At 39.5% G+C, this 14,520-nt stretch overlaps 1 protein-coding gene across 5 annotated transcripts; it reads left to right on the top strand.

Annotated features, from left to right (window-relative positions):
* Window positions 1-231: 231 nt before the first annotated feature.
* Window positions 232-14,277, top strand: LOC118225459 (far upstream element-binding protein 1-like). Of its 5 annotated transcripts, none has more exons than XR_004764830.1 (21): window positions 232-404; window positions 1,098-1,194; window positions 3,229-3,294; window positions 3,878-3,916; window positions 4,465-4,522; window positions 4,759-4,805; window positions 4,892-4,963; window positions 5,294-5,351; window positions 5,497-5,659; window positions 5,945-6,043; window positions 6,123-6,224; window positions 6,835-6,937; window positions 7,106-7,342; window positions 7,418-7,578; window positions 7,699-7,847; window positions 8,080-8,156; window positions 8,309-8,434; window positions 8,839-8,913; window positions 9,897-9,968; window positions 10,603-12,950; window positions 13,574-14,277. XR_004764830.1 is itself a non-coding variant. In XM_035413890.1 (21 exons), the coding sequence occupies exons 1-21, from the start codon at window positions 312-314 to the stop codon at window positions 11,040-11,042; spliced, it is 2,064 nt and encodes a 687-aa protein (XP_035269781.1). In that variant the 5' UTR covers window positions 232-311; the 3' UTR covers window positions 11,043-14,277. The 5 variants fall into 5 exon arrangements, 4 of the variants coding, with proteins under 4 accessions (XP_035269781.1, XP_035269780.1, XP_035269782.1 ...); XM_035413890.1 differs by having other exon boundaries at window positions 10,603-10,763; window positions 11,034-14,277; XM_035413889.1 differs by having other exon boundaries at window positions 10,603-14,277.
* The last annotated feature ends 243 nt before the right edge of the window (window positions 14,278-14,520 follow it).

Genomic DNA, 14,520 nt, shown 5'->3' with positions numbered 1-14,520 from the left:
TAAAGAAGTTGTATGATATTTGTCGATACCGTACGGATATAGGCAGAAAATTCAGGACAAACACACAGAACTCAAAGAGTGAACGAACTTCCCCAATGCAGTAGTCAATAGTGTTGTTTTTCTCATTGCATACGGTTCTCTCTTCTTTGATTGGTAGACATGCCGGAAGTGAATCATAGTGACCAATCACAAAAAACTACGCATTTTCGCTGAGAAACTAGCTCGTGTCTGTGAACCAAGCGAACCCAGCGGCCATCTTCTCGCTAGAGGATAAGCCGGTTAGCTTGCTGTGTCGAAGTGCAGTGTACACTATGGCTGACTATTCCAGCGTGGCTCCTCCGTCGTCTAATTCAGGTGGTGGAATGAACGACGCGTTTAAAGATGCTCTTCAACGGGCTAGACAAGTAAGTTTCCTTGCTTGAGTTGTATTGGAAGCGAAGCCAAAACAAAACCATCCGAGTCTTACTCTGTCTTAGCAAGACAGCTAACGTTAGCCTAGCTAAGTGTAGGCCCTGGGTAAGCTGACGTTAGGCCGCTAAGACTGTGAGTCAACAAAGGATCTCGCCGCTTAACGATAGTTTAAACTTCACTAATTTATAGCTAGCCAGCGCCAGTAAACGCTTTATATTTAGATTATTGAGTGTGCAGGCTGCTGTTATTACCACTGTAGCAGCTAGGTGTATTGCCTAGCAAATTAATGTTAGCTCTAAAATGAATGGGTTTTGCTTTATTGAATAGGCGCTTAGCTGTAGCTATGGGTATCTACGGTTATCGTGGTTTGCAACAATCAAGGTGATTTTTAAAATGATAATTGACTTGACCATGTAACCCAGTTAGCTGTTGGAAAAGTAGCTTGTAAATTACTATCAGAAGAACGAGACTTAAGCTAAGTAAAATATAAAATAAAAACGAGTAGTGCATTGCCTTGTCGCAACAAAAACGACTACCAAAGCAAAATGAAGAATACATTTCCTGTCGTTACCGTTAATTTATTGTTACTTATCGGAGTGGCAGATCCCACCTACACTTGTTGGAAAGAACCGAATTTAAAGACATAGTTATTAAAGTAACACTGCAGGTCATCCAACCTTTTACAGATTGCTGCGAAAATAGGGGGTGATAGCGTCGGCGCCCCCCCTCCACCGACCAATGATTTCGGATATGGAGGCCAGAAAAGACCGCTGGAAGATGCAGGTGGGTGTTTGGAATAGCTACAACATGCATTGTAGTAGCTGGACCATTGCACGCGTATGTATGAATGTGTTAAAGATTACGAGTTAAATTATTTCACTGATCGAGTGATCGCACAATGTGCTCGATTTCAAGTCGATTCCTGGCGTAGGGAAGAATCTGTCTTTAGAACGCGTATTGGCCGGGTTGAATGCATGCATAACTACGCACATCAGTACCCAAGTTCTTCCATCAAATTGAAGTTTTAATGCTTAACCTATTGTGTCAGTAAACACCGTCAGTGTTAGACGTGACAGACATTTTATTGTCAACTCGAAATGTTGCGCTCCCACAAAACCAACATACAACGGCTTGGGTGAATACTCAATTCTGATGAACTGGGACATACTGTATAACTGTGCGTTATTTTCCATGTACGCCCGGTTATGAAAGAGCCTGCAAAAGTTATCACTGTTGTAAATTAATGCGCATCAGTCTGACTCGATAAATAAAGTGGAAATTAGTAAGAACACGCCAACTTGATGTCCATGAATGACGATATGAGTTGCGAGTCTAGTTATAGTTTGACTACGTTTGTGGCTTAGCCTCTGTTTTGAATATAATTCAGTAGTTGCCTATAGCCGTCTATCCGTGATAACAAACATATTGAGACCATTTTGACTTAAAACCGAACTGAATTTGAATATTAGGTAACCCAGTTGAGGTTCTAAAAAGATCGTTGCTTAGTGGTGTAGGGCAGTGGTTCTCAAACTCGGTCCTGGGGGACCCCTGTATATCCTGGTTTTTATTTCAACCTCAACAGCAATCCCAGAATTTTAACAAGCTGTTAATTTTTCTTAATTAGGTGCTTTTCATGTTTTAGAGCTGGGGTTCCAGAAAGGGCCAGTGTGGGTGCACACACCTGATTCTACTAATCAATCACTAGAGTCATTGCTAAGCACCTTGATTAGTAGAATCAGGATCAGGTGTGCACCCACACTGGCCCTTTCTGGATGAGACTGGGGACCCCAGGTCTAAAACATGAAAAGCACCTAATTAAGAAAAATTAACAGCTTGTTAAAATTCTGGGATTGCAGTGTTCAAATATCAAATGTTTGAAACTAGATACCTTAAAATGAAATTAGTATTTCAGTTAATTTGAAGTCATTTAAAATACTTTCAGCAGTTAAATTTCTTTTTTTTTTCTCTGTAACTTTGGGGTGGGGGATGGAGGCTGGTAAAATAACAATTCATGTCTGACTGCAAAGATGGAGCATTAAGGATAAGGCTGAATTCAAACTGAAAATATGAAATGATTAATTTACAGCAATCTTGTCTGAACTCACCCCTCAACTCTAAATTCCAGATACTTGCCTCTGGTCTCCAGCTACCCCAGAGTCATGACTTGCAGCTATACGTCATACCCAAGGCTATTGGCCTTCTAAATTGAGAGATGGAGGTGATGTGATGACCAGAGTGGCGGATTGTTCTTGATTGACCTTAAATGTGTTAGAGGGGCTTTATACAAAAAAACTTGACTGTTATATTTTTCAGAATTTCTTATGCATCTGTTACATTAATAATAACTGTATTATCCTCTTTTATTAATGTTTGCCATCTTGGGTATATCCACAGCATCATGGGACAGTCATGTTAACCAGGTTAGGTAGCCTATATCCACAGGGTCACTGCAGTCATTAGTCTCTTCAGGCCTTAAGAAATTTATGGTTTTATCATTATTAAAAAAAAAAAAAAATGTGTCATACTATGCAGGCAAATACAGCTTTTTGTTTCAAACTCTCCATACTGGTACACTCAAGCAGGCCCTCTACTGACAGAGGGTGGAGTACACAAAGCTTCAGATTCTCAAGGATAGCGTTGGAGTCAGATTCAGTACACATAGAAAAGGAGTAGCTAATGGCTAGAGACACTCATTTAATTTGAATGATTATTTCTATAGTATTTGAAGCAATGATGCAGAACTAGCCTAATTGATATTTAAATTTTGTATTTAGTGTGGTTCATGTGTGTGACTGTATTGTTTTTATTCATGTGTAGATGATGACTCTCGGGAAAGTCTGAACTGTAGAACACACTGGGAGGGCTTGATTTCTCCTTTCCCAGGCAGGAAATTTTTATTTATTGATAACGGGCTCACAGGCAGGCACACACTGACTATTTGGATACTTGAATGACCTCTCTGCAGTGTAATTACGGAACTGCACATTCTCACATCCGTGATTGGCTGTCAAAATCAGCAGCTAGTCTGGTTTTATATGCTGTTAGAGATTCTTATGCTGTATAGTTCATTTTACTTTTGATTTGTTCAGCAAAGTAGTCACTTATCTAATAAAAATCAGTGGATGTTGGGGCAAAATTCTGTATACACAAGCATCATATTTTCTGCCATTGTGAGCCCATTTCCGTGACACAGGTTTTGTTTCGACAGTTAAATATCTTGTCCTTGAAAGAACCAGCCTTAAATGTAGGTTGAGTGCATTTGTGCTCATATGATATAGAAAATGTATCTTGTACTTGGGGCATCATTTCATTTCTCTACTTAAATTTGCTTAATTTATTGCTTAATATGCTTAATCTCTTACAATCACAGCGGATCATATTATGTCAATATGTTGGTTAATGAAAAGATGAGATTTCTGCCCTAGAACGGTGCCATATGTAACTGGCTTTCTGTTTTCCATTTTAGATCAACCAGAAACAAAGAAAATTGCAGCGCAGAATGATTGTAAGTGCATTGTTGAGTTTACCTAGTTTCACCAAAATGTAAGTTTGGAAATACTGTATGTTAGGGGTGCACCGATCAAGCTGTTGCATTCTGGACTGCTAGTACAGCAAAAATCGGTATGTCCTCTTGATAAATGATAGATTTCTCTCCTTAGAAGTATTGCAGAAAGTCGATTAGTGGGGATACAAGGCAAAACCTCTGACTCCCTAAGGGGCTGAAGTGAATATATGGTACATATAGTTGGTGCTATACCAAGTTGAACATTAATCTACTCTGTTTCTGCCGTACCAATATCACTGCATGAAGTCACATCGTCTTCAAACCCGAAATTTATCTGCGGAAGAGTGAAATGCTTTACAGAAAAGGAAAATGGGTCCTCGGTGCATTTTACTTTACCGATATGCAAAATTATAACAATGTCAAAATTTTAGTCTGGAGTTTTCCTATAACCTTAGTAGATTTTCAAAATCAGGTCATTTTTAATGACTGTGACTTCCATCTGAAATTTAGGTGACCATAATGCCGTACCTGTTATTGATCTGTTTCAGCTTTTGCTTCAATGATGGGAGGAATGGGTGGAATGAGTGGCATGAGTGCCCCCCCAAGGTAAAGCAGAGTGCGCATTGGATGTACTGCACTATAACTTCTTTTTGTCCTTTACTAAGGGAAGTGATGTAGATGCGTACAGTATACATGTATTGCATACTTCAGTTAACGATTTTCCACGTCACTTAAATTCATTGCACAGTAGGTGATTTAGGTCATAAAATTCAGCATTGCATCATATGCTAATGAAAGTAAATGTTCTTTGAAATGATTTTAATGTGTTTCTTGTCTTTTAGATCTACTTCTGAGGAATTCAAAGTTCCCGACGGGATGGTTGGATTTAGTAAGTTGATGCACTGCCGGCCTGTTCTGGTGAAGGTGTTCAGCACATTTCTTCTGTTTTATGAAAGCATCTGCTGTTTTTTTTAGTTATCGGACGGGGTGGAGAACAAATATCTCGAATGCAGCAGGAGTCGGGATGTAAAATTCAAATTGCTCCAGGTAAGAATTTGCTCTTTGGCTTGTGAATATGTGTCAATTTAGGGACACACAAATGCCCATGTTCACTCACAGTGATTATAGCACTTATTCTGGCTGTTTTTGCTCTTTTTACTCTGTCTTTTGTTTTTGTGAAACTATACAAAAAAGCACTGTACAAATAAAATTGATTTGATTGATTTGACTTATTTATCAAGATCATAATAAACCGATTAGTAACATGTCATGCAGGCAAAGCCATCTTGATATTAGATTGATAATAATAATCTTGGTATTATTGCCTTCCACTGTGTGTAAACCTTGCACTTTCAACTTTTCATTCCCTGTTTACAGACAGCGGTGGCATGCCGGAGAGGTCTGTGACATTAACAGGATCTCCTGACTCAATTCAGTATGTAAATTGTTCTCATGCTTATTTGATATATTTTAATCGTAAATCAACACCTTTTTGAAATCTATATTGGATATATTCATTTTAGTTTAGATGTCCTGATGAATTGTTTATCACATGCATATCCATTCACTGTCACTCGCAGGACTGCAAAAAGATTGCTAACCGAGGTTGTGGAGAAAGGCCGGCCTACACCGATGTTCCACCACTCGGATGGACCAGGAATGTCCGTTCAGGAGATTCTCGTTCCTGCTTCTAAAGCTGGCCTGGTCATTGGAAAAGGAGGAGAAACCATTAAACAACTACAGGTGAGAAATTACATAGACCTGGGCTGCCCAACCCTGTTCCTGGAGTTCTTGAAGATCTACCATTCTTTAGGTTTTCATTCCAACCCTAATTTGACACATCTTATTCTACTAAATAGCATCTCAATGAGATCTGTTTCTGTTGAATGAGGTGTGCTTTGTTAGGAAGTTGTCTACAGGACTTCAACAGGAACAGGTTTGGACAGCCCTGGGATAGACTGTATTGTCTATTTAGGATATCAATATGGAGTATGAAGCTTAAACACTTGCTGCTTATTTCAAAAACAGGACCGCGCTGGAGTGAAAATGGTGATGATTCAGGATGGAACACAAAACACTGGTGCAGACAAACCTCTGAGGATTACTGGAGAGCCTTTTAAAGTTCAGGTTGGCACCAAACCGCAGTGTCATACAAATGTATCTGCAAAAGTGCATTCAGATATTAATTTCTGTTAATTCTCTACAGCAAGCTAAAGACATGGTAATGGAACTCATCCGTGATCAAGGATTCCGGGAACAGAGAAACGAGTACGGATCAAGAATGGGAGGTGACGGTGACAGCTTAGATGTAAGTGATAAACATTGGTGGCTGAGGAATAGGTTATACGTATCCAAATGGAACTCTGAATTATTAATCCTTATCGTTTGTGCTATTTATTTTTGACAGTTGCTGTTTTGTAATTTTTGTGGGAAGTAAAGTTTGGTTCAGGACTGCTTGATTGGTGCATCTTGTTCTGCTCATTTGGAGCCCCATAGTCTGGAATCAGTCTTGCCAAATCTATGGTCAGGGAATTCACTCACTGCCTCGACTTTTTCATTCTCACCCTTTTCAATAATGGCCCTACTCATGTGCATGGTCACACACTTGCCCTCATTTTATCCTTTGGACGGTAGCTGGCCAACTCAGTCTCATTGATCAGGCAAGGTGCTTGTTGGCGCGCGCAGCGAAGTCTGTCAATTTCCCTAGTGCATCTGATCAGGTAGACAAGTCTCGTTACCCTCAGAGGAAAATTATGTTTTGGTGAGTTTTTATGGTCTGCCACATTGACAGAGGAAGATGTAGCAATGAGCAAGAACATGTTGGTCTGCATATTGGGCATTCAAAAAAAAACGTACAGGTTAAAGATGTTAAATTCAATGGATAAAAAAACACTGTTTTATTTTCTCTTTCTCCTCAGGTACCTGTCCCAAGATTTGCTGTTGGAATAGTGATTGGACGGAATGGGGAAATGATCAAGAAGATCCAAAATGATACCGGTGTAAGGATTCAGTTTAAGCCAGGTGTGTGCTCAGCTCGTATTGTATACCACTTGTATACCACTAACTTGTATACCACTAACAGATCACAGAAAGTTAAGCCATCAAATTTTCATAGGTGAAGCCACCACAGATAAAGAAATTTATACTGAGGTTAGTAGGATTGCAAGCCTAAGTTGCCAGTTCTTCTAGATGATGGCAGCACGCCTGAGAGGATAGCGCAAATCATGGGACCACCAGACAGAGCTCAGCACGCCGCTGACATCATAGCGGATATTCTGAGGAGCGTGCAGTCGGGGGGACCGCCGGGGCCAGGAGGCAGGGGAAGGGGAAGGGGTCAAGGCAACTGGAATATGGGTCCACCTGGAGGACTGCCCGAGTTCACCTTCACTGTCCCTGCCATGAAGACAGGCCTCATCATTGGGAAGGGTAAGTGTCTCTTCCAAAACATTCAAGCATCCAGTAATCTAGGAGAGTGTACTGTAACATATTTATGTTCGTTAGGTGGTGAGACCATTAAAAGCATTAGCCAGGAGACGGGTGCGAGAATCGAGCTCCAGAGGAATCTTCCTCCTGGCGCTGATCCCAGCATAAAGATCTTCACCATCCAGGGGTCGCACCAGCAGATAGACTATGCCAGACAGCTGGTGGAGGAAAAGATTGGAGTAAGTCGGAACAAGCTTGTTTTGAGGAGGGGATTGTGAGTTGTAAATGGGTTTGAAATTAATTTTATACTGTTAATGTAGAAGACCTTATAAAGCTAAAGCAGATGTTTTGATTTGCAGGGTCCCGTCACTCCAATGGGCGGTCCCCATGGGCCCCCAGGCCCTCATGGTGGTCTTCCTCCCCATGGACCTCCAGGTCCCCCTGGACCACCTCCACCAATGGGCCCATACAACCCTGGACCCTATAATCACGGTCCTCCTGGACCTCAGTAAGTATATTTCTCCTTGGACAATATTTTACATCCTTCTCACTCTGGCAAAATATGGACAGTAATGAATCAAAGAATAGAGGCATCTTTTGGTGTGTAAAGACTTATTTTCTTCTTTGAATCATCACCTTATTAGATGTTCACGTACCCAAATGAAATTTGAGCACAGTAACTTAACATTTTTGCATTTTTAACATATGGACAGTAGACATAACGTGGAATCTCCTTGTAGTGGTCCACCTGCACCCTACCAGCCACAAGGATGGGGCAATGGCTTCCCTCATTGGCAGCAAGGGCAGCCAGATCCTGGTGAGTGCTCCCTTCCAGTGCATGCATGCAGTAAGAGGAAAGAAAATATCAGACTATGTGTATAAATAGTTGGATGCATTTTTTTTTTCTTTCCTGATGGCTAGGTGAGAGCACTGTTGCATGCCATTGAACCGTCTGTTTTCACCATGCAGGTAAAGCAGCTGCAGATGCCAATGCAGCTGCCTGGGCAGCATATTACTCTCAGTACCAGCAGCAACCTCAGCCCCCGATTGCCCCTGCCAGTGCCGCACCAGGCACTACTCAAGTCAATGGGCAAAGTAAGGCTTTTGCACATAGAACTTCAGTATTCACCAGACATACATTCTATATGACCAAAAGTATCTGGACACTCCTTGGTTTGGGACTGGTTTTCATGGTTTGGACTTGGGCCCCTTAGTTCCAGTGAAGGCAAATCAAAATGCTATGATATACAGTTATATTCTGTATCATTATGTGCTTCCCCAACAGTTTGGGGAAGGCCCATTCCTGTTTCAGTTATATCATAGAAAATATAAATTCCAGGGGAAATCCTGTAAGAATGTTATTTAAGGATGGGTTTAAATTTTATTTTTGCAGGAGTATTTTGTTTAGCTTTCATTGAAGGATGTTTCACTTTCCAAGATTTGTGCAGATATAACGGTGTTGCCTGGCACTTATTTCACTTGTACCATTTTTTCCTCAGGTGACCCGCAGACTCCTGGTCAGAGTGGACAGGCAGATTACACTAAGGCCTGGGAAGAATATTACAAGAAAATGGGTATATATTTTTAGGGAAAACTTTGACCAAGGAAGTTTGATTTCATACTGATTGACAGAGGGCTGAGCTCTTTCTAATAATACAGGAGTACCTTCTGTAGCACTTATCTGTGAATAGAGTAGACAAATTGTGACATAATAGAGTACTTTTTATGATGTGTGTTCCTGGCAGCAGAATTTCATAAATGTTCATTGTTAACTGTTAAAGGTGCAGTATGTAAGCTTGGAGAAACAAACGAGAGAGCTAAATTTGGAACAAATTGGAAGATTTTTCTCTGCTATTCTTGTTTTGTTTTCTTGGCAGCTAGCTAGCTGTAGAACCATGTCTGAGGTATCTGCACACAGCACTGTGAACGCACAACATGATTGACAGGCAGAGTGCTTTCCTGATTGGCCTCTTTGCAGAGAACGGTCCTGATTGGTTGTTAAGATTCAGGCACGGTGAAATTTAGAGTTGTTGTTTTCAGACCCTGGCGCAGTCAGAGAGACCAGATTTTTTTCTTAAAGCGTTTAATTTATTGTAATCTGTCTGGATGTGAAGGACAAAAGATCAAACGTGTGCTAAAAAACTTGCATACTGCACCATTAACAAAGCTCATGGCTGTCACCCATGGGTTTTTTTTTTTTTTTCATATTTTGATTGATTCATTGTCAGTTTTCTTTTTCTTATTTATGTTTTTCATAATTTTTTGGACATGGCATTACAGGATTGCAATTACCGTTGTTCCTTTTACAAAGGAATAATTGCTCTGTAATGTTCAAAATAATATCATAGCACGGTGCATTTCGGCCAACATCTGGAAGTTACGTCTAATTGAGAGAGCAACAGTAATGGTGTGAGTGAATCCTCAGGGCTATGAAATAGTGCTCATGTAAAATGTACTGTATTACAGGGCTGTAATGTAATATTAGGTTTGAAATGGTTTTGTTTTAGCTGCCTGTAATGTAAAATGAGAAAAACGTGGTGGTATTTTGCTATTTCAGGACAACAAGGACAACAGCAGCAGCAGCCGCAGGACTATACAAAGGCATGGGAGGAGTACTACAAAAAACAAGGTACGGCAGAATGGAGCTGTCAATGTAATTGGAATATTGTAAAAAAAAAAAAAAATTTTAAATGAATGATGGGAAAAGCGATGCCATGTTCAGAGATTGATACAAAGCAATGGGGATGTTACCAGAATTTCAGTTTTTTTTTTTTAATTATTTTTTACGATGGGTAAACAATCTTCTGAACAGTAGGTGATTTGCTGATCACTGAATTCTGACCACAACTCATGAAATCCACATGTCAAAATACTCAGCAACAACAGTAATTGTCCATTACAAAACAGCTTTTTGTAAAGGCAACAGAAATGCATCACTCATAAGGATTACATATTTAGGACTTCATTTCAACTGTGCATTAGTACATTTACACCTAAAATTAGAGTCCACCTATTAAATTAATGATAGATGTGTAAAAATAAATCCCACAACATTATCTAAATGTCATAACTTAAAAGCTTAAGTACCTGCACTACTGTGAGATGGCAGAACGGTCTTTCCTCGTTTATTGCTGTATTGTAAAATGACACCCAATATAGTTTCAGTTTCAGACCTACCAAACCGCCTGGGCTGCACTGTTCTGCGGAACACTCGCGCAAGCCATCCCCTTGACCTTGGGTCTGATTCCGTTTACCTTTCGTAGGTCAAGCAGCTCCTCAGACTATGGCGTCTGCTGCTCCCCAGACGGGAGGAGCGGACTACAGTGCAGCGTGGGCAGAGTACTACAGGCAGCAGGCTTCTTACTATGGCCAGGGCAGCCCACAAGGCGTGCCCGCCCACGCCCCAGCCCCGCAACCCCAGCAGGTATCCTCCGACTGAAGAGTCTGTTCTCCCTTTCTTAGTTTTTGGTTAGTTTCGCTGATAGAATCTTTGTTTTAATCCTCGATGTATGAAATGGCAAGTACTTGTTTTTGTGCTAAACTTTTCCCTCTTCAGGTGTAGCTGAGTGGGATAGGTGCAACACCTCACTAACATTTCTTTTCCCCAGACAGGCTTTGTAATTTTTTTTTTCTTAAATTATACTCTTGTTCTTATTGTGTACCTCATATGTATTTATGTATTTCTTCTGCACAGGGCCAGTAATGTGAAGTGGACAATAGCGTATTTGCCTCGTTGTCGAAAAACCTTTGTTAAATGTTGGATGCAGAAGCCTTGATGAAGATCTTAATTTCTTTGGTTAAAAAAAATGTTCAAAAGCAGATCACACAAGTTCCCAAGGCAGTTTTTGCTTGTACAGAATGGTTTGTTTTTAGTGTAGTGAATAGCCTTGGACATTCCAGAACCTGTATTTCATTCATTTGATCAATGCTCATGTTTATGAACTGTCATAATTTCCATGTAAATCATCTGTTGTTTTTTTTTTTTTTTTTTTTTTTTTTGGTTTTTTAATCCTGTTTTGTGTTTTGCAATAAAACAATGAAATCTGTGTTGGTAAGTTGGGTAATTGTGAGGTGGGTAAAATGGGTAAGATGCAAGTGTCCTTGGAGGTTAAGTGCTTAATTTTAGGCAGGTCCGGGTCCACTGGCTGAATTTTGCAGGTTTTGCTTTTGTTTTTCTACATGGCACTGTAGTTTCACCTTCGGATGTGTGCTTCAGATGTTATTTTGAAAAGCAAAGAAACTAACAAAAATCTCGATTGATTTATCGGCTTTGTATTTTCCTCGTCTATTCGTCTGGACGTATCGGTGATTTTAGATATTCTGAAATGTGACCGTCAAGAATGGTGTAGTATTGCAAGGAATATAATACATGTGCTAGCTATTGAATACTCTGGTGTTTTCATTATACTGATGATGCTCAGTTTCTGGTAAGAGATAGTCTGTACTGTTGATAATGAGAGAACAACTTCTTCCCCTCACAGGCAAGTTTAGAAAAGCGGTAAGCGAAAGGGTACTTTTATTTTTGCTTGTGACCTTATATCTGTTGATTTGATGCTTTTCTGCAGCACAGGTATTGTTAAACATGTTCTGATAGTTTTACACATTTTCCTTGCAAAAGTACTTTGTGTTTTCCGTTAGTGTCTTTAAACCTGTTGTTTTCTTGCATTTGCTAGCTTCTATTTTACCTTTAATGCCGCGGAAAAGATGGATTTGCAATGCTATTGTCTGTCGAAGTGCATTCGGTTTAGATGTGTAGGTTTGTAGGGGTGAGGAAGCCTTTGCTGAACATCACCTGTCAATTGTACCTTCAAGGGAATTTTCACTGTAAGTACAAATCTGTGAATATTACCAAATTCAATTTTTGTTTCTCTTTCAATGTATTGTTTTGAGAGATTGAAAATGCAGAAACGCTGGTTAAAGTAAATTTGCATAAAAGTGGAATCGCCAGTATAGGTAAGTATCAAAGTAAGGTGTGTTCCAGTTTTTCAGTGTGGCCTCACTCTGAGCCACTTTAAATTGGAAGTAACAACTGTCGGAATTTTGGATTTTATATCATGTTCTAATAATTTGGTGACGGGTGTGTATTTAGGTTGTTAAAACCAAAAGGCTAAAATAGCGTTGCAGTTTGTTTTCCTAGACCACTGTTCCTTTTTTAGGACCATTCCACTTTGAACTCAAATGCAAGCGTATACATTTTCAGAATTGCAGCATGTGCAGCTTGGCAGGAATTTCTCCCAGGAAATGTGCTCATTTGCTGTTTGCTTTAAATATTACCACATAATTTGTAAAACAATCCCCACTCAGATTCCGTTTAATTTAAAATACTAGAAGTCCAGATGGTAGATGAAGTGAACTAAAATCCTGTTGCTGTCAATGCATTGTTTCAACATGTAGATTTCAAGAAGTGGCTTTCCTAAAGAGCTACAGAAAGTGTAGACAAAGTTAAGATGTCCATTTGATCTGACTTGCCATTGTTTCGGAATTGATAATACTGGCGGCTGTTGAATTAATAAATGAATGATTGAATTGTTACTGATGGCAAACAGTGGAATATTTAATCTTTGCAGTGTCCCCCAGACCTTGCACCTTAGGTTCTGCTGCAGTAACACAGGTAAGCATTACCTAAGGACACCTGTGTTTGACCTGTGAATGATTTTGTTTCAGTTTGCCCTTTTAGTTACAGAAAATCTAGAATATTTGTTTAGGAGAAACTTTCGATAGTGATTACAATCGCCTCAGCCTTCTCTGTTTAGACTGTCGTCTGACTTAACACCTAGAATGCAACAGCCTTCGTATTTATAAACTTTATTTTGTATTGAATATTAGTGATGTGCATGGCATTATTCTTTTCAGAGAGACATGAATGATTCTAGATGTATAAATATTCACACTATTAGAAATGATTTAGATCTTATGTGTGCATTTACATTGTTTATTGTAGATAAGTTGTTTAGTAGTATTTTTAGTAGTTTTTAACAATCAATAAGTGTTTATTCTTTTATGACCATGGTGCATAGAATTGAAAGCATTGCTTGTTTTTTGTCGTACATACTACTTTGAGCTACTGCATGCAGTTTCAGGCTTTTGGTACTTTGGAAACAGTAAGACCTAATGGCACGCAGCAAGAGAACAGGATGCAGTTTATAAACATGCTATGTGAGAGTGAACGTTGCAATGCCCCTTTTCTGTAGTGTCGACAACATGTATAAATGCTGCCTTCATTTTCACACACAGTGTTGAAGATGCTGCAAGCATAGTTCATAGAATCAGGCCCGAGATAGTTTGTCCCTAAGGAGGAATCCTTTGAGTCTATTCCACTGGTGAACATAGACCATTCAAGGGCTCCAGTTATAAGGTAAATTTGAGGAACTCCTGTGGTTGCTAAATTCATGTTCTTGCTTTAGTCAAGACACTGTTTACTCATGCAGTATTAACCCATGTTTTTTGCTGATCTTGTGTGAAATTCTATTAATAGTTTCATGCTTGCTGTACTCAGTGTTAAATTTATCATAGTTGATATTCATATTTTTACTACAAATACTTTAATATTGGAAGTTTTTGAAACTTAAAAAAATGTCAGAATTTGAACTTTTTTTTTTTCTTTGCGTAAAGCGACAGGCTCCGATTCAGTTTCTATATTTGATAGTTTGAGTTCTCCGTAACGGTAAAATCATGTCTTGCAAGTTAATTGTGCTGCACTGATTTTCTGCATATAGCTGATGTATACACATTCTGGTTACTAGGAATAGTGTGCAAAGTGAATAGGGTGGGGTGGGACTATGAAAGCAATTTTTAAAAAAGTGTTAGCTTAAACGGGAAATGTAAACAGCGTGCATCAAGAGAGAAAATTGTTAAAGGTTTTTAAAGTCAGTTTTTGTTAATATCAACTGTTCAGCATTATTCCCCTTGTGCAGAAATAAAAGATTATTGCTGACGAATGCAAGCCTCATTCAGACCCTTTCAATGCAATTGTCCGCCTACAATATGCATGCTTTCTTTTTTTAAAGTGCATGCAACCTTGTGACAGAGAATGGCAAGACCTGAGGAAAATGGTGGAAGATTAAGTGGTGCCAAACCCTCCCAGGAGTGAAAGAATGTACTTTCTTCACAAACCTTGGGATTAGCAGTAGGGTCCTGCATATGACCCTGACACTAGTTATCTTTCCGGCCACTTAAATTAG

Source organism: Anguilla anguilla, chromosome 4 (genome assembly GCF_013347855.1).
Source record: "Anguilla anguilla isolate fAngAng1 chromosome 4, fAngAng1.pri, whole genome shotgun sequence".
Taxonomy (NCBI): Eukaryota; Metazoa; Chordata; class Actinopteri; order Anguilliformes; family Anguillidae; genus Anguilla; species Anguilla anguilla.
This window is presented reverse-complemented; position numbering and strand designations above follow the sequence as displayed.

What these genes read in the sequence shown, in the direction of transcription:
- LOC118225459 (XM_035413889.1), top strand. Translation starts at nt 312, where the DNA reads ATGGCTGACTATTCCAGCGTGGCTCCTCCGTCGTCTAATTCAGGTGGT. An exon ending in TAAAATTCAAATTGCTCCAG is followed by an intron (nt 4,964 to 5,293) that starts GTAAGAATTTGC and finishes CCCTGTTTACAG; the next exon opens with ACAGCGGTGGCATGCCGGAG. An exon ending in AAGGATTCAGTTTAAGCCAG is followed by an intron (nt 6,938 to 7,105) that starts GTGTGTGCTCAG and finishes CAGTTCTTCTAG; the next exon opens with ATGATGGCAGCACGCCTGAG.